Below are 23387 nucleotides of genomic sequence, written 5' to 3' on the forward strand. Positions count from 1 at the left end.
CACCCTCTGTATGGCGGTGGGTAAGTAACCTGGGGCTGCTTGCACATCGCTATGTTTTTGAGTTGATTTTCTGGTTATTGGGGGTGATGTGAATTTTTAGTCAGATTTTCCTGTTTAAGAGTTGGGATAGTTTGGGGTTCTCATGGTTCAATGGGAAAATACAGTGTCAGAGACAACACTGAGCCCCCAGCTCAGTGATCCCACTCTGAAACTCCAGCGGGCGGCAATCCACAGACACAATTGTCTCAGTCTTCATGTTCAAAACATCACATTGTCCCGGTTCAGTGACGAGGAACAGTTATTGAAACGAGTTATTGGAAGACTGACGCCACCTGTGGGATCACTCCCCACAGTGAGGTCAACACCATCAGGGTGAGGGGATGGAGACCATTGACGAGAGAATAAAATGGAGCCATTTCCACTGGTCAGTACTGGCGAGCTCTCCGAGTATCTGTGTAGGGAACTTGAGGTGAAGGAACCCTTAGGGAGCAGTGACCACAACACGATAGAATTTACCCGGCAGTTTGAGAGGGAGAAGCTGCAATCAGATGTAACGGTATTACAATTAAATAAGGGTAACTCCAAAGACATGAGGGAGGAGCTGGCCAGAGTTGATTGGAAAAGGAGCCTAGCAGGGAAGACAGTGGAACAGCAATGACAGTTTTTGGTGGTTATTCGGGAGGCAAAACAGAAATTCATTCCAAGGAGGAGGAAACATGATAAGGGGAGGACAAGGCATCCATGGCTGACGAGGGATGTCAAGGACAGCATAGAAGCAAAAGAAAAAGCATACAAAGTGGCGAGCATTAGTGGGAAGCCAGAGAATTGGGAATCCTTTAAAAGTGAGCAGAGGGCAACTAAAACAGCAACAAGGGGGAGAAGATGAAATATGAATGCAAGCTAGCTAGTAATATAAAGGAAGATAGGAAGAGTTTGTTTCAATATTTAAAACGGAAGAGAGAGACAAAAATAGACATTGGACCACTAGAAAATGTGGCTGGAGAAGTATTAATAGGAAACAAAGAAATGGCCGAGGAACTGAATAGTTACTTTGCATCAGTATTCACGGTGGAAGACACCAGTGGGATGCCAGAGCTCCAGGAGAATCAGGGGGCAGAGGTGAGTGCAGTGACCATTACTAAGGAGAAGGTTCTGGGGAAACTGAAAGGTCTGAAGGTGGATAAATCACCTGGACCGGATGGACTACACCCCAGGGTTCTAAAAGAGATAGCTGAGGAGATTGTGGAGACATTGGTGGTGATCTTTCAGGAATCACTGGAGGCAGGAAGGGTCCCAGAGGACTGGAAAGTGACTAAAGTAACACCACTGTTTAAGAAGGGAGGGAGGCAGAAGACGGGAAATTATAGGCCAATTAGCCTGACTTCGGTCATTGGTAAGATTTTAGAATCTATTATTAAAGATGAAATCCAGGAGATACTTGGAAGTGCATGGTAAAATAGGACTGAGTCAGCACAAACTTGTTAGAGTTCTTTGAGGATAGAAAGATCTGTAGAGGGCCAGGTAATATTGAGGAAGCAAGGGGGCTGCAGAAGGACTTGGACGGGCTAGGAGAGTGGGCAATGAAGTGGCAGATGGAATACAATGTGGAAAAGTGTGAGGTTCTGCACTTTGGAAGGAGAAATTGAGGCATCGACTATTTTCTAAATGGGGAAATGGTTCAGAAAGCAGAAGCACAAAGGGACTTGTGAGTCCTTGTTCACGATTCTCTTGAGGTTAACATGCAGGTTCAGTCGGCAGTTAAGAAGGCAAATGCAATGTGAGCATTCATGTCGAGAGGGCTAGAATACAAGACCAGGAATGTACTTCTGAGGCTGCATAAGGCTCTGGTCAGACCCCATTTGGAGTATTGTGAGCAGTTTTGGTCCCCGTATCTGAGGAAGGATGTGCTGGCCTTGGAAAGGGTCCAGAGGTGGTTCACAAGAATGATCCCTGGAATGAAGAGCTTGTTGTATGAGGAACGGTTGAGGACTCTGGGTCTGTACTCGTTGGAGTTTAGAAGGATGAGGGGGGATCTTATTGAAACTTACAGGATACTGCCAGGCCTGGATAGAGTGGATGTGGAGAGAAGTTTCCACTTGTAGGAAAAACTAGAAGCAGCGGACACCATCTCAAATTAAAGGGACGATCCTTTAAAACAGAGATGAGTGGGAATTTCTTCAGCCAGAGGGTGGTGAATCTGTGGAACTCTTTGCCGCAGAAGGCTGTGGAGGCCAAATCACTGAGTGTCTTTAAAACAGAGATAGATAGGTTCGTGATTAAAAAGGGGATCAGATGTTACAGGGAGAAGGCAGGAGAATGGGGATGAGAAAATATCAGCCATGATTGAATGGCGGAGTGGACTCGATGGGCCGAGTGGCCTAATTTTGCTCCTATCTCTTATGGCCTTATGGTCTAATTTGATTTTTCCAATGCACATGGAGACTAAATTCATCCATCATTGTTTTTTTGGGGGGGCAATTTAGTGTGGCCAATTCACCTCCCCTTTTTGTGTTGTGGGGGTGAGACCCACACAGACACGGGGAGAATGTGAGTCGCCCATGATTAATGTACTGTCTTTTTCACATGCCATGTCCTCATTATCCCCGGATTTATTCTCCAGCCTACAGTATAACTACTGTTGGGGGCTCGAGACCACTCCCACCAGTGTCTTCGTCCACTTGTTATTTCTTACCTCCACCCATATGGATTCGACATCGTCCGATCCAAGATCATTTCTTGCTATCTTACTTAGTCCATCTCATACTAACAACGCTACCCCACCACCCTTTCCTTCCTGTATGCCCTGATGAAAAGTCACATGCTGCTGAATATTTAGTTGTAACCACATCTCTGTCATGGCTATGAGACCATCTCCATTAACCCCAATGTGTGCCGTTAATTCATTAATTGTGTTACGAGTGCTCTGTGCATTTAAGTGAAGATTTTGCCTTATTGCCACTTCTTCCCTTTTTGACCCCATTTATTGGTGTTTTTGTAATGTTTGTGCCCTCTGCCCCTTTCTGTCACACTCTGCGTATCATTACCTAACAGCTGTTTTATAATGTTGCCATGTCCTTTTGCTTTGTAAACCTACTTATCTCTCGCTCCAGACGACAGTGTGTCGATAAAAGTGTGAGTTGCCGCAGCAACTCAGACTCCTTAATTGTCGCCTCAGCCCCGCATTCCTTCTGACCCCTGATAACCTGATAACCTTTCACCCCCTTGCTAATCAGGAATCTCTCTCGCTCTGCATTAAACATCCTCACAGACTCAGCTTCCACTGCCTTGTGAGGAAGAGAGTTCCAGAGACTCACCAACCTTGGAGAGAACAAGGAAGGTTTTTCCTCATCTCTGTTTTAAGTCAGCGACCCCTTATATTTAAACGGGTTCCAGATTCTCCCACAAGAGGAAGCATCCTCTCCGCATCCACCCTGTCAACACCCCTCCGGATCGTGTATTTCCTCTGGGTGCTCTGGTTTCCTCCCACAAGTCCCGAAAGACGGGCTGTTAGGTGAATTGGACATTCTGAATTCTCCCTCTGTGTACCCGAACAGGCGCCGGAATGTGGCGACGAGGGGCATTTCACAGTAACTTCATTACAGCGTTAATGTGAGCCTACTTGTGACAATTATAAAGATTATTATTATTATAAGCAATAACCTCCATATTTTTGTGATCAATTTCCCCTCAATAAACAAGAACATTCTATTCACTTTCCTAATTACTTGCTGTATCTGTATACCAGACATCTGTGATTCATGCACTCAGACACCCAGATCCCTCTGTAACTCAGAGTTCTGCCATCTGAACACAAGCTCCAACATCTTATTGATACCAATACCCGTACAGGAATATCCATACTTTCCCGTCTTCCTGACTTCATCCCTTTTTGTAAACCCAGCACTTGCCATATATTCGCTATGCCCTCTGACATACTCTCTCTAATGCTGAATATTCTCTCCTCAGCAAAGGTCTCAGTTTGCTGAGATCCTCACCTCAATGGATTTTGGTCTCAACACAATGCTGAACTCTTTATCCATCGCCTACGTCTCTGTGCTCACTTATTTTGCAGAGTTCTTCCCGCCCCATTCAATGGACCCCCCTCCCCCAGTATTCTCTCTCCATCTGCACCCCTACCTCCTTCCATTGAGACATTGGCCGTCTCGATTCTCTGCTCCTCTCACCTGCCCCCCCCTCTGAACCTGCTGCTCTCTGCTCTCTCAGGTCTAACCCTGACTTAGTGATCTAAGCTGCCGACAAGGGAGGGGCTATTGTTGTCTGTGGAACGACCTCTACCTCACAGAGGCTGAACACATACTCTCAGACACTCCCCCCTACCTCCCCCTGGACCATGACCTCACCACCGAGCATCAGGCCATTGTTTCCAAGACTGTCGCTGGCCTCATCTCTTCTGCACATCTTCCCTTCACAGCTCCCAACCTCATATGTTCCAGTGAAGCCCAGCCCAGACTGGAGGATCAGCACCTCATCTTCCAATTCGATATGTTATGGCCTTCCGGACTCCAACAACGTCAAACGATGAACTCTCTCCTCCATCGTGACCCCTTTTTTAATCCCGCTTTTTTTGTCCCTACACTCATCTCTCACCCACAGGGCCATCTGTCACTTGTTCTTCAGTTTTGCTTTCACTGAGCACTGATATTTGTCCAGTTATTAACACATTCTGCTATCTTATCATTATGCCACCATCAGCACCTTCTTTAGTCCTTAATACTGCCATTAGCACCTCCTTCATCTTGTGTCCGAAATATCTTTGCCCAATCTCTCCCAGCTCACGTTCATCCCTGACCTTCTATTTTGTACCACCTACTCCAACCCCTAAAATCCATCACATTTCTCCCTCTCTTTAGTTCTGAAGAAGAATCACATGTACTTGAACCGTTCGCTCTGTTTCTCGCTCCACAGACGCTTCCAGACCTGCTGGGTTTTTCCAGCATTTTCTGGTTTATTTCCGATTTGCTGCATCCGCAGGACATAATTTTTTTGCCTTGCATCCCATGGCGAGATGCAAAGGACTATTGTCCTTTTGAACGGAGTGTTCATGAAGACCAGCTCTTGAGTCGGGGAGTGTGAATTGTCAGCGGTTTTGAATGAAGAGATTGTTTGAATATTTTCAGGGATCGTCCTGTGTGAAAGTGAAATCCTCCACCGGGAGGGGAAGGGGAATAAGGAGCTGTGAGTGGTGGAGGAGATGTGGTGGAGGCTGTACCTTGGCCTTCCGTGGCCAAACATTGGCAATCATTTACCTCTCCCTCTGCAGTGTGTGGTCTTCCACTGCCTGACTTCAGCCGGGACGACCTCACACTCAGTTCCCAGCAATCCCTCCCTCCGGCTCTCCAATTCTGTCCAAGAATCTGGCGGTTCGTCATCTGTTCAGATCCATTCCATATCTGCCCAGATTCAGTGGAGGGAGAGAGAATGGGATTGCAGGGAACGAGGACATCGAGGATTCTGTGCTCCAAAGTTCTTTCAGCAACAATCCAAGAATCCATGGCCACAGGAATCAGTAGATCCCCCAAGAGTAAGGAACAAAATGTGATCAATTTTACAATTTAAAACAAATGAAAATATTTGAACCTTCCAGGAAAGTTGCCCACCCGCTGTGGAAAATGCTTTCGAATGTTTTTCTGTCCTGAGCTTAACTGCTGGGGATTCATTCTTTGCTCCATCCCAACAGGGGGAGATCACACACTGTTCCTGAACAAGCTTGTCCAGCTCAGCTTGCTCTGTCTGAATACAGCCAACTGGAACACAACTCTGCTCCATCCGACCTGCCATAAACATATTGGTTCAGATCTCACACCTATCGCTGCTACATACTCCCCACCTGTACCCCAGTCTCCCTCTGCCTGGGGCCTGTTCAGTCATGTGGTTGAATCCTGCACTGCCGCACCTTTTCTGACCTCAGTTATCGTTTATTCACAGGTGCAGAGGCCAGTCCGATTCTTATCCAGTCCCCGGAGGTTGTGAAGGTGCCTGGGGGGGTAACCGTGAGGATACAATGTGCTTTCGAAAGCAGCAATGTCAATAACACTGTGCAGAAATATAGTGTACACTGGTACCATCCACAGAATAAGAGTCATATAATATTGAGTCACTTTGTAGATGGCCGTGTTTCCCGGGCGAGAGGTCTGTCTGATCGGTTTCAGCCTTCCAGAGATGTTCCCGGTAACAGCTACATTCTAACAGTCAGAGATGTGAAGCTCGGTGACTCCGCTGTCTATATCTGTGGGATTTGGGGAAAAATCTTTGGAAATGGAACACGGCTGAACGTAACCAGTAAGTACTGTCTATCTTATATTGCTTTTATTCCAAATAACGTTACTGTACAATCAACTAGAAACATAGAAACTAGAAGCAGGAGGAGGCCATTCGGCCCTTCGAGCCTGCTCCACCATTCACTATGATCACGGCTGATCATCAAGTTCAATACCCTGATCCCGCCTCCCCCCCCCCCCCCCCCCCCCCCCCCCCCCCCCCATATCCCTCGATCCCTTTAGCCCCAAGAGCGAAATATAATTCCTTCTTGAAATTACACAGCATTTTGGCCTCAACTAATTTCTGTGGTAGAGAATTCCACAGATTCACCGCTCTCTGGATGGAGAAATTACCCTTTAGCCTCAAACTCTGACCCCTAGTTCTGGACTCCCCCCACCATCGGGAACATTCTTTCTGAATCTACCCTGTCTGATCCTGTTAGAATTCCACAGATTCACCGCTCTCTGGGTGAATAAATTTCTCCTCACCTTATGCTCCTTTTGCACAACTGAGTGGTAACCAGAGAGTATTGGGTAAAACTGGAGCGTAGTCTTCACCGCAATGAGCGTGGGAGGGTTAAAGTGTTAAGTACATCGCACGAACATACCACACCGGTGAAGGTGTGGACAGCAGGGTGTCCGAGCTTCCCAAGGGGGAGTGGCAGGATGTTAATGACCAAACTTAAACCCAACCCGCCCCAATTTGTAATTGACAACGGTTGGCACGGTGGACTTCACCTAATGGAGAAGTTGGCATTGTTCTCCTTAGAACATTGAAGGTTCAGAGGAGATTTAATGAGGTGTTTAAAATCATACAAGGTTTTGATAAAGAGACGCTGTTCCAGTGGCTGTAGACTCAGGGAGCAGATTGACGATCATTGGCAGAAGGGCCAATGGAGGAGGTTTGTTCAATGCAACAAAGCTGTTGTGCTTGGGAATGAGCTTTGCGAGAGGGCAGTGGAGAGAGAGACGCAATAATAACTTTATTGGATAAATACGTGAAAGAAGAAGTGCAGGGTCGGTGAAAAGACAATTGGTGGAGGCTGGAGGTTGTTTTTGAAAACTCACCACTATTCTTAGAAGTCCCCCTATACCAAAAAGGGCCGACATTCTAAATGGTGATCAGAGATTCTCACTCCCTGACTCCGATGCAAGCTTCAGTGGGTGCTATTCAGGTCAAACTATATTTTCAAGTTATCCCCCTGTATAACCCATACCTTCACCGAAGATTTCATCTACTTACCATTTAGTAGCATCGATCCTGTGTCCCGCATTGCTAAGTAAGTAAAGTAGACTTTGGAATAACCACTATTTCAGGTTAAATTAAGTTATTTTATTATTATATTTTTTCTTTTAAAAGTTGAGATTACTGTCTTTACAGAAAGTAAAAAGATCTTGCTTCTGGATCCTTCTGGTTGGTTGAAGGGACCTTCAGGCCCAACTTGACAATCAATCTTCTTTTTAAAATCTGGTCTTCTTTAGATGTATTCGCTGATGAGCTCGGTTGCTGTGTCCTATCTTTCCCATGTACCGAGCTGTGAGAGCTGGCTCTGCTGGCTATCTCTGAGCTGACTCTGAGCTGACTCTGGCTCCTCTTTAAATTCTAGTCTTCCTTAGATGTATTAGATATTTTAGCTCGGCTGCTTTGCCCTGTCCCTTTCCCATGACCGAGCTGACTGTAACCTGACTCTGAGTTGCTTGTTCCTTCTCTGCTTCTCCCCTCTCTCTGAGTTCTGGTTCTGCCTGCTGTTCCCTTTCTTCGGGTTTATATATTTTTCTAACAGTTATCTAGTTGACTTTATTGTAAAGTAACTCTTATTTAACTTTGATTGTAAAAAGTATATTTGATCTAATCCAACTAAGTATTCATTTTGACATGACCTCAGCTCTCAGGTCTCTGATTGCATTGTTTCCTTTGTGATGTTCAAAATGCTTTGACTTCAAGAGGTGTTACTTTTAATTCCTGTCATTTCTATAGTTTTATTTTCCAATTGTGTCCTCGGCTCATAATTTTGACTTTGATTTTGGCTTTGAATTATGTTTCTCGTAGACTGATAGTCTCCAGTTTTCTTTAATTAACTGGTATCAGCAAATTTTTACACCTAGAATTATCACCAAATTCAACTGAACCTCATCCATTCTTTTCGGGCTGCTCACTAAGATAGTTACTTTCAATGAAGGTGTGAGCCATTGTTTTTGGCTTCAAACAAAAGTCCTGTTTTTCTTGTTTGCTAAGCCTGCTTGATCAAGGATATCTGCATTTTACAATCCTTCCCTGGCAGCTGCTGTTAACCCTTCATGGGATCTTTCCCTACATTCTCTCATGTTTCTCTCAGACCAGATATTGCCAGACTTCCATGTTTCAAATGACACATCTTTCCATCTTTTCAACAACAAAGTGAAAGTGGGAATAATTGATTACGGTTTGGCAAATGTTAATCCAGTCGCCATGGGTCACATGGTCATTCACAATTCTGCTGCCGACGACTTAGCTCCCAGCAAGTCCCTGTCCCCATCATCCCGCTGCTCCCAAAGCAAATTCAAAATCAAAACTTTTGTTTCCTTGTTTTCAAATCATGCCATGGCCAAGACCCTCCCTATGTCTGTAATCTTCCCCAGACCCAAAAGCCCTCCAATATATCAACACGCCTCCAGCTTGGAATACAGTGTTTAATTCTGGTCGCCACACTACCAGAAGGATGTGGAGGCTTTGGAGAGGGTGCAGAAGAGATTTACCAAGATGTTGCCTGGTCTGGAGGGTATTAGCTATGAGGAGAGGTTGGAGAAACTTGGTTTGCTATCATTGGAATCACTGGAATTAGAGGGGCGACCTGATAGAAGACTACAAGATTATGAGGGACATGGACAGAGTGGATAGTCAGAAGCTTTTTCCCAGGGTGGAAGAGTCAATTACTAGGGGGCATAGGTTTAAGGTGCGAGGGGCAAGGTTTAGAGGTGATGTGCGAGGGAAGGTTTTTACACAGAGGTAAGTGAGTGCCTGGAACTCGCTGCCGGAGGAGGTGGTGGAATCAGGGACGATAGTGACGTTTAAGCGTTTAAGGGGCATCTTTACAAATACATGAATAGGATGGGAATAGAGGGATATGGATCCCAGAAGTGCAGAAGGTTTTAGATTAGATGGGCAACATGGCCGGAGCATGCTTGGAGGGCCGAAGAGCCTGTTCCTGTGCTGTAATTTTCTTTGTTCTTTGTACCGATCCTCATATGCATCGCTGATTTGAATCACTATCATTGGTGGCTGTGTCTTCTGTGATCTGTGTCCTGATCTCTGGAATTCCCTCCCTGCACTTCTCCTCTTCCCCTCCCTCCTCTTTCAGCCTTTTTCTCATTTAAAACACTCCATAGAATCACCTTCCACCAAACCTCGCGGTTGCAGGAGCTAATATCTCCTGATGTGGCTCCTGTTGAGCACATTGAGATGTTTTGTGTTGTTAAAGGTTGCTGTAGAAATAAAAGTTGTCTCAATCTAAAACAATCGCAACTGGTAAAGTCTTATCATATTCATTCTCTGCTGAAAACCAAACTCCTGTTACTTTGACATTCCCTTTGAGCACCAGAAATGCTTTGGAACCTTCAGACTGGTGTTTAACTTGTTGATATTTTTCTCTTAAAGGTGCGAATACTCCAGTCCTTATCCAGTCTCCGAGTCTGGAACGTGTCCCAGAGGGTCAGACTGCACGGTTACAGTGCACCATGCGGAACGCCGCAGTGACACACACCGATGTTCACTGGAACCGGGAGCTGCCAGGGAAAGATATGGAGAGGGTTTTAACACATGATATAAAGAACAACACACGACGGAGTCCAGGTTTCACTGAGCGTTTCCATCCTTCCCGAGACACGTCCAATAAAACCTTCATCCTGACAATCAGCAACGTGCAGCCCAGTGACGCTGCCGTCTATTACTGCTCCGTGTGGGGAGATATCAGTGGGAATGGATCACAGCTGAGTGTAACCAGTAAGTACAGTTTCCATTGCAAGAAAACTGTTCTCTGCATCGGGCATTATTTTGCACAATAGAACTGGAAAATATCCTGAAGATCCACTCAGGCTATGTCCTGACGCCAGCGTGGGAACGGTGGCATTTTACGGCAAACAAATATTTGGCACAAAATGGCCTTGGATGCTCCGTTTGGCTGGGGGCTAGTAGGCTAGCATGCCAGCAGGGTAGAGCATCCGACTCTAGCTGCCGATACGGCCAGAGAATTGCCGGGTCCGTGGTCACGCATACGCACAGGGGTGGCGTGCAGCGGCCGCGCACGGACCCCGCCTGCCAAATAGTGCCCCCACTTTGGTCAGGCCCCGATCCCGTGCCAACAGTGCCCCCAGACGCTGCCAACGTCTTCCCGCCCGCGGATTGCCCCCCCCCCCCGACTGTGGCGGTGCTGGACTGAGTCCGCAGCTGCCACACCGAGGTCCCGAAAATAAATATCATGAGAGAGCCACGCCGTCGGGAACTGGGCCGGTCGGGGGCGGAGCCTTGGGAGGAGGGCCTCGGGCAAGGTCCTGAGGCCGTCGGTACAGCGTGCAGTGTACTCACCGCTTTGGAGGGGGTGGGGCATTGCAAAACGGCGTCGCCCCCCATTCCGCCGCCAACGCTGGCTCTCCGGCCAATTGCCGAATGCGACTTTGGCATCGCCGACTGGAGAATCCTGTCCTCGCTGTTTGAAGCAGCTCACTCTGTACGACTGGCTTCTGTGTTGCAGTGTTGGACGTGGGACTGAGTGGAGAGCTGAAACGTGTCTGGATCATTGTGGGGGCTGTGCTGGGAGCTGCTCTCTTTCCTGCAGCTGTTATTCTTTCCTGGATCAGACGAGATCGCTTCAGGAAACAACAATCCTGTAAGTTGAAATAAATGCTTCAGAGGAATTTTATTAACGTGATATAACATGGTCTGAGATAATGTCTCCGTGAATTGAGGTTAAATTATATTAACCGCCAGAATCAGGGGCGTCATTCTCCGACCCCCGCCGGGTCGGAGAATGGCCGTTGGCCGCCGTGAATCCTGCCCCCGCCGAAGTCTCCGCTCCCGGAGATTGGGCGGGGGCGGGAATCGGGCCGCGCCGGTTGGCGGGACCCCCCGCTGGATTCTCCGGCCCGGATGGGCCGAAGTCCCGCCCAGAAATTGCCTGTCCCGCCGGCGTAAATCAAAGCTGGTATTTACCGGCGGGACCAGGCGGCGTGGGCGGGCTCCGGGGTCCTGGGGGGGGGGGGGGCGATCTGACCCTGGGGGGTGCCCCCACGGTGGCCTGGCCCGCGATCGGGGCCCACCGATCCGCGGGCGGGCCTGTGCCGTGGGGGCACTCTTTCCCTTCCGCCTCCGCCACGGCCTCCACCATGGCGGAGGCGGAAGAGACTCTCCCCACTGCGCATGCGCGGGAAACTGTCGGCGGCCGCTGACGCTCCCGCGCATGCGCCGCATTTCCGCGCCAGCTGGCGGGGCAACAAACGCCATTTCCGCCAGCTGGCGGGGCGGAAATCCCTCCGGCGTCGGCCTAGCCCCTCAATGTTGGGGCTAGGCCGCCAAAGATGCGGAGCATTCCGCACCTTTGGGCCGGCACGATGCCCGTCTGATTGGCGCCGTGTTTGGTGCCAGTCGGCGGACATCGCGCCGTTGGGGGAGAATTTTGCAGATGTTTGATTGGAAATTGGAAACGCCCATTGCCATCCAATTATAAATCTACTGCACTGTCAATTCTATGATCTATGATCTACTGGTGCATCATTTAGCAGAATAATCTCAGTGTTGATATCTTCAACGTTGTCTCTTTCAGCCTGTCCCCATCTTACTGGTGATAATATCTTGCTCCCAGATTACGAAAATATTTCTCATTATAGACACACACAGGTGAGTTGAATTGACGAAGCCTTGTTCTGCTCCAGGATTGAAGATGGGGATGAAGATTTTATTGACCTTTATCCTCCCTCCAATAATGCTTATTTTCTGGTTGAGTAGGGCAGGGCAATAATAATAATAATCTTTATTATTGTCACAAGTCGGCTTACATTAGCACTGCAAAGAAGTTACTGTGAAAAGCCCCTAGTCGCCACATTCCGGCGCCTGACCGGGGACACTGAGGGAGAATTCAGAATGTCCAATTCACCTAATAACACGTCTTTCGGGACTTGTGGGAGGAAACCGGAGCACCCGGAGGAAACCTGAGCAGACACGGGGGAGAACGTGCAGACTCCGCACAGACAGTGACCCAAGCCGGGAATCGAACCTGGGACCCTGGCGCTGTGAAGCAACAGTGCTAACCACTGTGCTACCGTGCCGCCCAAGTGGGTGAAAATCCATGATATAGGGTTCATGGTCACCTCTAGTCTGGTCCGTGTTTTCCAAGTGTCATGGGACGGTCCCTTTAAGAAATGTTCTGTTTTATCACATGGTTTCAGTGATGTCATTGTGTGGGTGGAGCTGGGCCGTGGCTCTGAGTTTTACTTTCATTTTGAGCTGGGAGCTGGGCTGTGGCTCTGAGTTTTACTTTCGTTTACACAGTTGGTAGCTGGATTCAGACAAGAAAGGCTTCTCTTCTCTCTCTCTGCATGGTAAAATATGTCCAGATCGCTCGATAATGTAAAAGTGGTGAAAGGGTTTTTTCTGGTTTATTGGGTGATGTTATCAAATTGAAGCAGTTGAAAGGGAAGTCATTAAGGGTTATATATATAGAGTCCTGTAGCTGTGTGGGGTATTTATGTTTGTAGTTGGTAAAAGACTTACTGTGTGTGTTTATAGAAACGTTAACTGAATTGGTAGAATAAACATTGTTTTTGATTATAAGTACTTAAAGCCTCTGTTGAATAACTCCTGAAAGACAGGCCCGTGCGCTCCTCATAACCAGAATCTATAACCAGTTTTGCGTCAGGTGAATTGCATGATATACTTTGAGTTTTCTGCACCTTGGCCCATAACACGAGGTCCCACTCAACGGGCAGCACTGTGCCTAGGCACAGACTGGTCTGGCAATGTGAATGAAGCAAAAGAGGGTGCTCTGGCCTCTCTAATCAGGGTTGCCAACTGTGATTAATTGCCATTTTAATACAGTCTGGGAATCGAGAGTTCAAGCAATTGTGAGCAGTTTGGACAACAGGCCCGACAGAGGCCGGGATTCTCCATTCCCACTGCTGTGATCGGGAATTCGGATTGGGCGGAGAATGGAACGTCTGTCGAAAAATGCGATTGTCCAAAGTCTCCGCTCCCACGCCATTGATATCCTGCATTGGTACATTGAGGGCTGGGAGTGGTGAGGGCGGGCGTGAGGGCCGGGAGCGGTGAGGGCCGGGGGCGGCGAGGGCTGGGAGTGGTGAGGGCCGGGAGTGGTGAGGGCCGGGGGCAGCGAGGGCCGGGAGTGGTGAGGGCCGGGAGTGGTGAGGGCCGGGGGCAGCGAGGGCCGGGAGTGGTGAGGGCGGGCGTGAGGGCCGGGAGCGGTGAGGGCCGGGGGCGGCGAGGGCTGGGTGCGGCGAGGGCCGGGAGTGGTGAGGGCCGGGAGTGGTGAGGGCCGGGGGCAGCGAGGGCCGGGAGTGGTGACGGCCGGGAGTGGTGAGGGCGGGCGTGAGGGCCGGGAGCGGTGAGGGCCGGGTGCGGCGAGGGCCGGGAGTGGTGAGGGCCGGGTGCGGCGAGGGCCGGGAGCGGTGAGGGCCGGGAATGGTGAGGGCCGGGAGCGGTGAGGGCCGGGAATGGTGAGGGCCGGGAGCGGTGAGGGCCGGGAATGGTGAGGGCCGGGGGCAGCGAGGGCCGGGAGTGGTGAGGGCCGGGAGCGGTGAGGGCGGGCGTGAGGGCCGGGAGCGGCGAGGGCCGGGAGTGGTGAGGGCCGGGAGTGGTGAGGGCCGGGAGTGGTGAGGGCGGGCGTGAGGGCCGGGAGCGGTGAGGGCCGGGAGTGGTGAGGGCCGGGAGTGGTGAGGGCCGGGAGTGGTGAGGGCCGGGGGCAGCGAGGGCCGGGAGTGGTGAGGGCCGGGAGTGGTGAGGGCCGGGAGTGGTGAGGGCCGGGTGCGGCGAGGGCCGGGAGCGGTGAGGGCCGGGAATGGTGAGGGCCAGGAGCGGTGAGGGCCGGGAATGGTGAGGGCCGGGAGCGGTGAGGGCCGGGAGCGGTGAGGGCCGGGAGTGGTGAGGGCCGGGAGTGGTGAGGGCCGGGTGCGGCGAGGGCCGGGAGCGGTGAGGGCCGGGAATGGTGAGGGCCAGGAGCGGTGAGGGCCGGGAATGGTGAGGGCCGGGAGCGGTGAGGGCCGGGAATGGTGAGGGCCGGGGGCAGCGAGGGCCGGGAGTGGTGAGGGCCGGGAGCGGTGAGGGCGGGCGTGAGGGCCGGGAGCGGCGAGGGCCGGGAGTGGTGAGGGCCGGGAGTGGTGAGGGCCGGGTGCGGCGAGGGCCGGGAGTGGTGAGGGCTGGGAGTGGTGAGGGCGGGCGTGAGGGCCGGGAGCGGTGGGGGCCGGGTGCGGCGAGGGCCGGGAGTGGTGAGGGCTGGGAGTGGTGAGGGCGGGCGAAAGGGCCGGGAGCGGTGGGGGCCGGGTGCGGCGAGGGCCGGTAGCGGTGAGGGCCGGGGCCAGCGAGGGCCGGGAGCGGTGAGGGCCGGGAGTGGTGAGTGCCGGGAGTGGTGAGGGCCGGGAGTGGTGAGGGCGGGCGTGAGGGCCGGGAGAGGTGGGGGCCGGGTGCGGCGAGGGCCGGGAGTGGTGAGGGCCGGGGGCAGCGAGGGCCGGGAGCGGTGAGGGCCGGGGGCAGCGAGGGCCGGGAGCGGTGAGGGCCGGGGGCAGCGAGGGCCGGGAGTGGTGGGGGCCGGGGGCAGCGAGGGCCGGGAGCGGTGAGGGCCGGGAGTGGTGAGGGCCGGGAGTGGTGAGAGCCGGGAGTGGTGAGGGCGGGCGTGAGGGCCGGGAGAGGTGGGGGCCGGGTGCGGCGAGGGCCGGGAGTGGTGAGGGCCGGGGGCAGCGAGGGCCGGGAGCGGTGAGGGCCGGGAGCGGTGAGGGCCGGGAGTGGTGAGGGCCGGGAGTGGTGAGGACCGGGAATGGTGAGGGCCGGGAGTGGTGAGGGCCGGGAGTGGTGAGGGCCGGGAGTGGTGAGGGCCGGGAGCGGTGAGGGCGGGCGTGAGGGCCGGGAGTGGTGAGGGCCGGGGGCAGCGAGGGCCGGGAGCGGTGAGGGCCGGGAGTGGTGAGGGCCGGGAATGGTGAGGGCCGGGGGCAGCGAGGGCCAGTGAGCTCTGTCCGGCGCCCGGTGCAGAGTCCGTTTAGGGGCTCGCCCTCTCTTTCCCAGGGCAGCAGGATGTGCGCCGGGTGCTACACGGCTGGAGAATCACCCCACCCCACCCCACCCCAACCCCCCCCCCCCCACCCCGTTCACAATCCGACTGTACCCCATGTGTTGTTGAATCCAATCTGTTTGTGTTTCTTCGCTACTTTTTACAATTTCATTTTGTTTCAGAAATCAGACGATTTCCAGGTTGACGCTAATCTGATTTATATGGTAACAAACTTAAACCTACTAAATTGAATGATTCCAAGCAACAATTTGCTGTGACAATGTCCATTAATGTTTGTTCTCTCTCCTTTCTGTCGCTAAGAATGTGTCTGCACGAAGTAAAGCTCCTTCACGATGATGGTGCAGGTAAGTCTCGGTTAGATATCTATGGGTGATAAAGAGGACACGTTCACTCTGTAGATCAGGACTGAGATCCCGCGCTGCGTGTCCGCCCCGTTATCACTGCCAGATCTCCCAATCACTGCAGCGGCAGCCGCGAATCCCGTCCCAGGACACTGATAGTTTCTGAGCCTTAGAGAGTTAAAAATACCTGTGACAATAACTGCCGAATAATTAAAGGAAGCTTTTAAACAACAGGTTTGAGATTGAATGGAATAGGATGCAGAATGTCCAATATTAATATATAATCGTCTGGCGGGAAGTGGGGGGGGAACCACTGGGACCAAGGTGGGCAGACGGGATTAAGGAACTGCAGACGAGGAGGATGAACTCCAACGCAAACTGGTGTCTTTAAGTCAGAGATAGATAGGTTCTTGATTAATAAGGGGACCAGGGGTTATGGGGAGAAGGCAGGAGAATGGGGATGGGAAAATATCAGCCATGATTGAATGGCGGAGCAGACTCGATGGGCCGAGTGGCCTAATTCTGCTCCTATGTCTTATGGTCTTGTGGTTGAGCAATCCTTGTTCGACTTTCAATGTCCAACCAGAGTGCTGTCCTAAGTTGATTTATCACCATTAATAATGGGTCTTTACAGTGAGAGGCTGAATTCCTGCTTACCTATGGTGATCCCAGAATCCCAAGATTGGTGCCAAATCATTTTTAGGGTATCGTGATTAATAAATGTCCTGGAGGAGGTTGTGAGGGTGAGGGGAGATTGGAGGGGATGGCTGGTGTGTGTAGGGGCTGTTCCGTCAAATTACAAACGATACTGGGGTTTACAGACAACCAAAAATGTCAGACAATGAGTAAACTGTGAGGAGATAGTAGGGGTAATGGGCTGAAGGGACTGTTATAGGGGTATTAAATGGAGGGAGGACCAAAGCCCATGATTCCCACTCCAATCTCCATTCCCTGGCAATTGACTCGTTTCACTGGCTGGAGCAGACGTATTCTTTCAGTGGGATGTGGGGATCACCGGGCACAAATAACATTTGTTGCTCATTACTAATTACCCTTGAGTTGTCACGCTGGGATAGTTCAGAGGGCAGCTAAGAGTCAAGAACATTGCTGTGGCCTGGAGTTACAGGTAGGCCAGACCGGGTAAGGACGGCAGATTTCCTCCCCTGAAGGACATGAGTGAACCAGATGGGTTTTTACAACAATTGACGATAGTTGTCACGGTCGCCATAATTGAGACGAGCTTTCAGGTCCAGATCATTGAATTTAAATTTCCCCAGCTGCCAAGGTGGGATTTGAACCCATGTCCCAGAGTATTCCTCCTGAGCTTCCGGATTACCAGTCCAGTGGAATAATCACAACACCACCATCTCCCCTGTTTGAACCTGCCGGCCACATTTCACCCCAGAATGAGCACCTGACCACAAATTGGCCCCACCATAAAGACTGCCTATCACTTCCTCCTCAGCGTCGCACAATACTTCTCCTTCCTCTGCTCATTCCCGCTGGATTCCTCATCCATGCTTTAAACTGCCGATTTGACAATTCCAATGTGCTTCCCATCTTCCACTCTATAAACTCAAGCTGACCATGAGCTACTTCGCACCACGTCCTCTTCCCCTGTCACCCCTGCGCTCATGGGCTGACTTTGTTGAGCAAACTCCTCAATTCTCCAATTTCAAATCACTCCACGCCTTCGCCCTTCCTTATCTCTATAATCTCCTCCAGTCCTGCCAAGATCTCTGCCTCCTCTAATTCTGGCCTCTTGAGCACCCTGATTTTAATCACTCCACTATCAATGACTGTCTACACTGCTGTCTGAGTTCCAAGCTCAGGAATTCCTTCCCTACCCCTCTCCACCTCACTGAGCTCCTTTCAGACCCTCCTTCCCTCTTTGACCCAGCATTTGGTGATCTGACCCAATATCTCTCTGCGGCTCTGTGTGGTGTCATATGTTGTTTTCTAACTGTCCCTGGGGAAGTTATATTCGGTTAAAGACTCTAAATAAATGCAAATTATTCTGAAACATGAGGTTGTTGCAGGTAACTGGCCCTCACCTTATTTCCAATCGTATTTAATAGGCGTTCAGCATCTAGTCAAGCTTTGAATACAATCGGAACAGCATTCCAAGACCCCTCCTCATCATTAACCTTGGCTGCAGACTGTCTGCCAGAACTCACCGACGCACTCGCCATTTGTTCATCCGCGTTCAATGGACAGCGAACTGGATCAAATCTTCATCTCCGGTGTTCAGTGAAATCTTCTCCAGATGTGACATTGCCGCCCAGAAGCGAAGACCATCTCCCTTCAGATGTACAGGACGCTGATCAGAGCCTGTCTCGAATAACATAGAACTTAGAACATACAGTGCAGAAGGAGGCCATTCGGCCCATCGGGTCTGCACCGACCCACTTAAGCCCTCACTTCCACCCTATCCCCGTAACCCAATAACCCCTCCTAACCTTTTTTGGACACTAAGGGCAATTTAGCGCGGCCAATCCACCTAACCTGCGCGTCTTTGGACTGTGGGAGGAAACCGGAGCACCCGGAGGAAACCCACGCACACACGGGGAGAACGTGCAGACACCGCACAGACAGTGACCCAAGCCGGGAATCGAACCTGGGACCCTGGCGCTGTGAAGAAACAGTGCTAACCACTGTGCTACTGTAACTGCCATCACCTCTGGGCATCAGACCTCAGCAGAGATGCACTGGCCTCGAGCTGGGCAAAGGAGGATGGGCAGCTGGGGAACGGGACATTTTGGAGAATAATACCAGGACGAGCATGCTTACATTATGAGCTTAGGTCCCATAAACTTGATTTATATTCCCTGGAGTTTACGTCTGAGCGGTGATTTAAGTGGGGTCTTTATTACAATGAAGGGAGTTGATAAAATGGCCGGAATTCTCCGGCCATTGCGATTGACCTTTCCTGCGCGCAGTGCGCCCCCGCCCACGGGTTTCCTGGGTGGTTACAATGAGAAATCCCGTTAACAAGCAGCGAGAGTAGAGATCCCACAGTCAGCGTACTGCACCCCATGCCCCCCCCCCCCCCCCAGCTCCCCGCTCCCCCCACTCCCCCCCGAGATACACGCGGCCGGGAGTCCAGAGAATCCAGCCAAATCCAGAAACATTAATTGCTCTGGCTGGGGAGTCTGGACAAACGATCAGAATTATTATCCCCAGTTTGGTCAGTTAGAAATGAGGGAGGCTCGAGGACGGACAGTGAGTTAACCCTTTCCTTCCGGGGTTAACCATTCCCTGGCTGTGAGAGAGCAACAAGGCCCTCCTGCTGCTTTCTGCGAGCTGCAGTTTGCTGATTAATGGTCACCATTTGGAATTTGGATTCTCTGTGGCCGTACTCTCAGCTTGTTTCTGGTACAGGCAGTGACCAGAATGTTGTCTTTGTCCCTGCTCTGTTTCGTGTCCGAGGCCATTGGCAAGCAGCTGATCACAGGTCTTGCGACATACCTACCCTGAGACAGGGCTGGAATTTTCAGCTGACCAACCCACCCTCCCTCACTCCCCCACCCCATCCCAGGACTGGGAGCGAGGGGGGGAGCAGGGTGTAAAACTGGGCGAAATGGCATAGGACACCGTGCCCAACACTAACTGCCCTCTGCTGGTATTTTACCAGTGACAGGGTAGATAGTGATTACCCCACTCCCTCTCAGACCAATTCAGATCCTTAAGTGGCCAATTAATGGCCACCTCAGGGTCTTTTCTCATCACCGCTGGTATTTGACCAACAGCAGGATGGGCACTTTGCCACTTAGGGAGGTCACGCAGTCCAGCTTGCAGCCTCTCTGTACGTTCGGGATGGGAAGGTTTACCTTCGGTTCTGATACCATGTGCTCAGCCCCCACAAACCCTCAGTGGCAATAGCCGGCATGGCTGGAAGCCCCCCCCCCCCCCCCCCCCGCCATTCCCCAGCCCTTTAATCATCCACCCATAACCTGCCGTCACCAGGGCCTGCCTGATTAGACCCCGTCATCCCCAACCTTGCTCACCAGCACTGCAGAACTCCTCCATTGTGGCTGGTCTGGGACCTCCTGCAGTTCCGGCACTGGCCACCTCTCCTGGTGGCACTGCTTGGGGAGCTGCTCAGCCTCTGATTGGCTGACTGCGCTCGGAGGCAGGGCATTGTGTTCCAGAGGTGCAGAGGCTGGTTTAGCACAGTGGGCTAAACAGCTGGCTTGCAATGCAGAACAAGGTCAGCAGCGTGGGTTCAATTCGTGTACCAGCCTCCCCGAACAGGCGCTGGAATGTGGCGACTAGGGGCTTTTCACAGTAACTTCACTGAAGCCTACTTGTGATAATAAGCGATTATTATTATTAGAGGCTGTGACTATTGGAATTTTATTGCCTGTCGACCCTCACATCTGGTGTCGTTTCCAGGGTCAATGGGGATGGGATTTCCTGACATTCTGGCCAGTGAATTGAACCAATATGTCCACATGAACTCCCAGAGAAGTGCTGTTTGGATTTAAATAATTTATATAGGAATTAGAATTGCCCGTTGGTTTGTGAGCCAAGATTAAAAAGCCTTAGCTCCAACAATCAGAGCCAGGAATCCGCACCCTCTCTTTGTACAGGGGAGGCTCCCAAATGTTGTCACCAATGGCTGTTCCTGTCTAACCAGGCTTCATCTGGGATACCAGTGTGCTGGAGGGTGCTTCTCCTGAGGGATCCTGATCCCCCTTCAGTCACTCTCCGTGGTCTCTTCATAACTGGTTACCAACTCTCGCTGGATATTCTATTACAACATCTCTGAGTGTTCAACACCTTTGTCAAATCCATCCCAACCCCACCTTCTCCAGTCCCTCTTTATAGAACAAAGAACAAAGAACAAAGAAAAGTACAGCACAGGAACAGGCCCTTCGGCCCTCCAAGCCTGTGCCGACCATGCTGCCCGTCTAAACTAAAATCTTCTACACTTCCTGGGTCCGTATTCCTCTAGTCCCATCCTATTCATGTATTTGTCAAGATGCCCCTTAAATGTCACTATCGTCCCTGCTTCCACCACCTCCTCCGGTAGCGAGTTCCAGGCACCCACTACCCTCGGTGTAAAAAACTTGCCTCGTACATCTACTCTAAACCTTGCCCCTCGCACCTTAAACCTATGCCCCCTAGTAATTAACCCCTCTACCCTGACCATCCACTCTGTCTATGCCCCTCATAATTTTGTAGACCTTTATCAGGTCGCCCCTCAACCTCCGTCGTTCCAGTGAGAACAAACTGAGTTTATTCAACCGCTCCTCATGGCTTATGTCCTTCATACCAGGCAACATTCTGGTAAATCTCTTCTGCACCCTCTCTAAAGCCTTCGCATCCTTCTGGTAGTGTGGCGACCAGAATTGAACACTATACTCCAAGTGTGGCCTAACTAAGGTTCTATACAGCTGCAACATGACTTGCCAATTCTTATACTCAATGCCCCGGCCAATGAAGGCAAACATGCCGTATGCCTTCTTGACTACCTTCTCCACCTCTGTTGCCCCTTTCAGTGACTTGTGGACCTGTACTCCTAGATCTCTCTGACTTTCAATACTCCTGAGGTTTCTACCATTCACTGTATATTCCCCACCTGTATTAGATCTTCCAAAATGCAGTACCTCACATTTGTCAGAATTAAACTCCATCTGCCATCTCTCCGCCCAAGTCTCCAAACAATCTAAATCTGCTGTATCCTTATAACTGAAGTTCCTCACCTGTGATAATGTTCTGGTCAATCTCTCCTGCCCTAAGTACCCAATGTTCTTCCTAAATTGCAATGCCCAGGACTGGCCATTAGATTCCAGCTGGGTCCGAACCCCAGTGTTTCACACAGAGTTTAGCAGCTCTCGATTTGTTCAGCTATCTTTAAAGGTTTGAGTTTGTAAATCCCCGGGGTCTCTCTATTCCGGGACCCTCTTTAGAATTCTACCCCCCCTGGAGTTTGTATTGTCTGTCATATACTTCCCACCAGATGTTGACCATTTCAGAGGCGAGGAGTCTGCCCATTCCACCAGACTGGATGAGCTTTCCTGGAGGCTGCTGTTATCCTCCTCACTCTTTGCCACACATCTGACTTTTGTGTCATCTGCAAATTTTGAAATTGTGCTCTGTACGCCTAAATCCTGACCACAATAGATATGAAAGAGAACCACGTTCCTAACACTGCCCTCTGGGGGTCACCGCTATACACTGCATTACAGCCTGAAAAACACCACTCACCGCAACCCTCTGCGTCTCTCCCTTGCCCAATTTTAGCTCTTCATTTGCTTATTTTATTCTTTTGAGGGAAGTGGGCACCACTGTCTTGGCCAACATTTGTTGCCCACCCCCAGATTCCTTTGAGGATAGAACATAGAACATTACAGCGCAGTACAGGCCCTTCGGCCCTCGATATTGCGCCGACCTGTGAAACCACTCTAAAGCCCATCTACACTATTCCCTTATCGTCCATATGTCTATCCAATTTGAATACCCTTAATGTTGGCGAGTCCACTACTGTTGCAGGCAGGGCATTCCACACCCTTACTACTCTCTGAGTGAAGAACCTACCTCTGACATCTGTCTTATATCTATCTCCCCTCAATTTAAAGCTATGTCCCCTCATGCTAGACATCACCATCTGAGGAAAAAGGCTCTCACTGTCCACCCTATCCAATCCTCTGATCATCTTGTATGCCTCAATTAAGTCTCCTCTTAACCTTCTTCTCTCTAACGAAAACAGCCTCAAGTCCCTCAGCCTTTCCTCATAAGATCTTCCCTCCATACCAGGCAACATTCTGGTAAATCCCCTCTGCACCCTTTCCAATGCTTCCACATCCTTCCTATAATGCGGCGACCAGAATTGCACGCAATACTCCAAATGCGGCCGCACCAGAGTGTTGTACAGCTGCAACATGACCTCATGGCTCCGAAACTCAATCCCTCTACCAATCAAAGCAGGCGGTGGTCAGTTGTCTTCTTGAACCACTGAAAGTGTAGGTACACCCACTGTGCTGTTAGGGAGGGAGTTCCAGGATGTTGCCCCAGCGACAGTGAAGGAACGGCCAATATATTTCCCAGTCAGGGTGGTGAGTGACTTGGAGGGGAACCTCCAGCTGGTGGGGTTCCCAGGTATCTGCTGCTCTTGTCCTTCTAGATGGTAGTGGCCGTGGGTTTGGAAGGTGCTGTCTGAGGAACCTCGCTGAGTTGCTTATTTCCAAACTGACCCCATCCATTTAATCGTGTGGAGGGTTCAGTTTTGCTAACAAGTCTATTTTGTGATAATTCATCACTTTTTGGAAGTCCGCACACACATCTACTCCATCCCCCTCACTGTCACGTCAGTCAATTCAGGCAGATATAGTTTGCCTTCCATCAATCTAACCGGCTGTTCTTTATGAAGCCAGGTTTTCCAGTGTCATTGACACTGGCTATAAATTTCCAATCTTCTTTCAGCTCCGGTGGTCCCAGAGGACGGGAGAATTGCAAATGTTACATCCTTGTTCAAAAAAGGGTTTGAGAATAAGCCC

The 23387-nt window shown here is 50.9% G+C and overlaps 1 protein-coding gene across 1 annotated transcript; it reads left to right on the forward strand.

The window, feature by feature from the left end:
* Positions 1 to 5511: 5511 nt before the first annotated feature.
* LOC140424906 (uncharacterized) lies at positions 5512 to 18897 on the forward strand. The gene is made up of 8 exons (XM_072508556.1): positions 5512 to 5542; positions 5947 to 6300; positions 9913 to 10257; positions 11006 to 11140; positions 12074 to 12147; positions 15706 to 15747; positions 15845 to 15888; positions 17964 to 18897. The coding sequence occupies exons 1-7, from the start codon at positions 5512 to 5514 to the stop codon at positions 15878 to 15880; spliced, it is 1017 nt and encodes a 338-aa protein (XP_072364657.1). The 3' UTR covers positions 15881 to 15888; positions 17964 to 18897.
* Positions 18898 to 23387: the final 4490 nt, after the last annotated feature.

This window comes from Scyliorhinus torazame, chromosome 1, assembly GCF_047496885.1.
Source record: "Scyliorhinus torazame isolate Kashiwa2021f chromosome 1, sScyTor2.1, whole genome shotgun sequence".
NCBI lineage: Eukaryota > Metazoa > Chordata > Chondrichthyes > Carcharhiniformes > Scyliorhinidae > Scyliorhinus > Scyliorhinus torazame.

Bases quoted from the DNA above. Each gene is read 5' to 3' on its own strand.
- LOC140424906 (XM_072508556.1), top strand. From the start codon at position 5,512: ATGGCCACAGGAATCAGTAGATCCCCCAAGA. The intron at 10,258-11,005 runs GTAAGTACAGTT...TCTGTGTTGCAG, and splicing joins ATCACAGCTGAGTGTAACCA to TGTTGGACGTGGGACTGAGT. The intron at 12,148-15,705 runs GTGAGTTGAATT...ATTTTGTTTCAG, and splicing joins CTCATTATAGACACACACAG to AAATCAGACGATTTCCAGGT.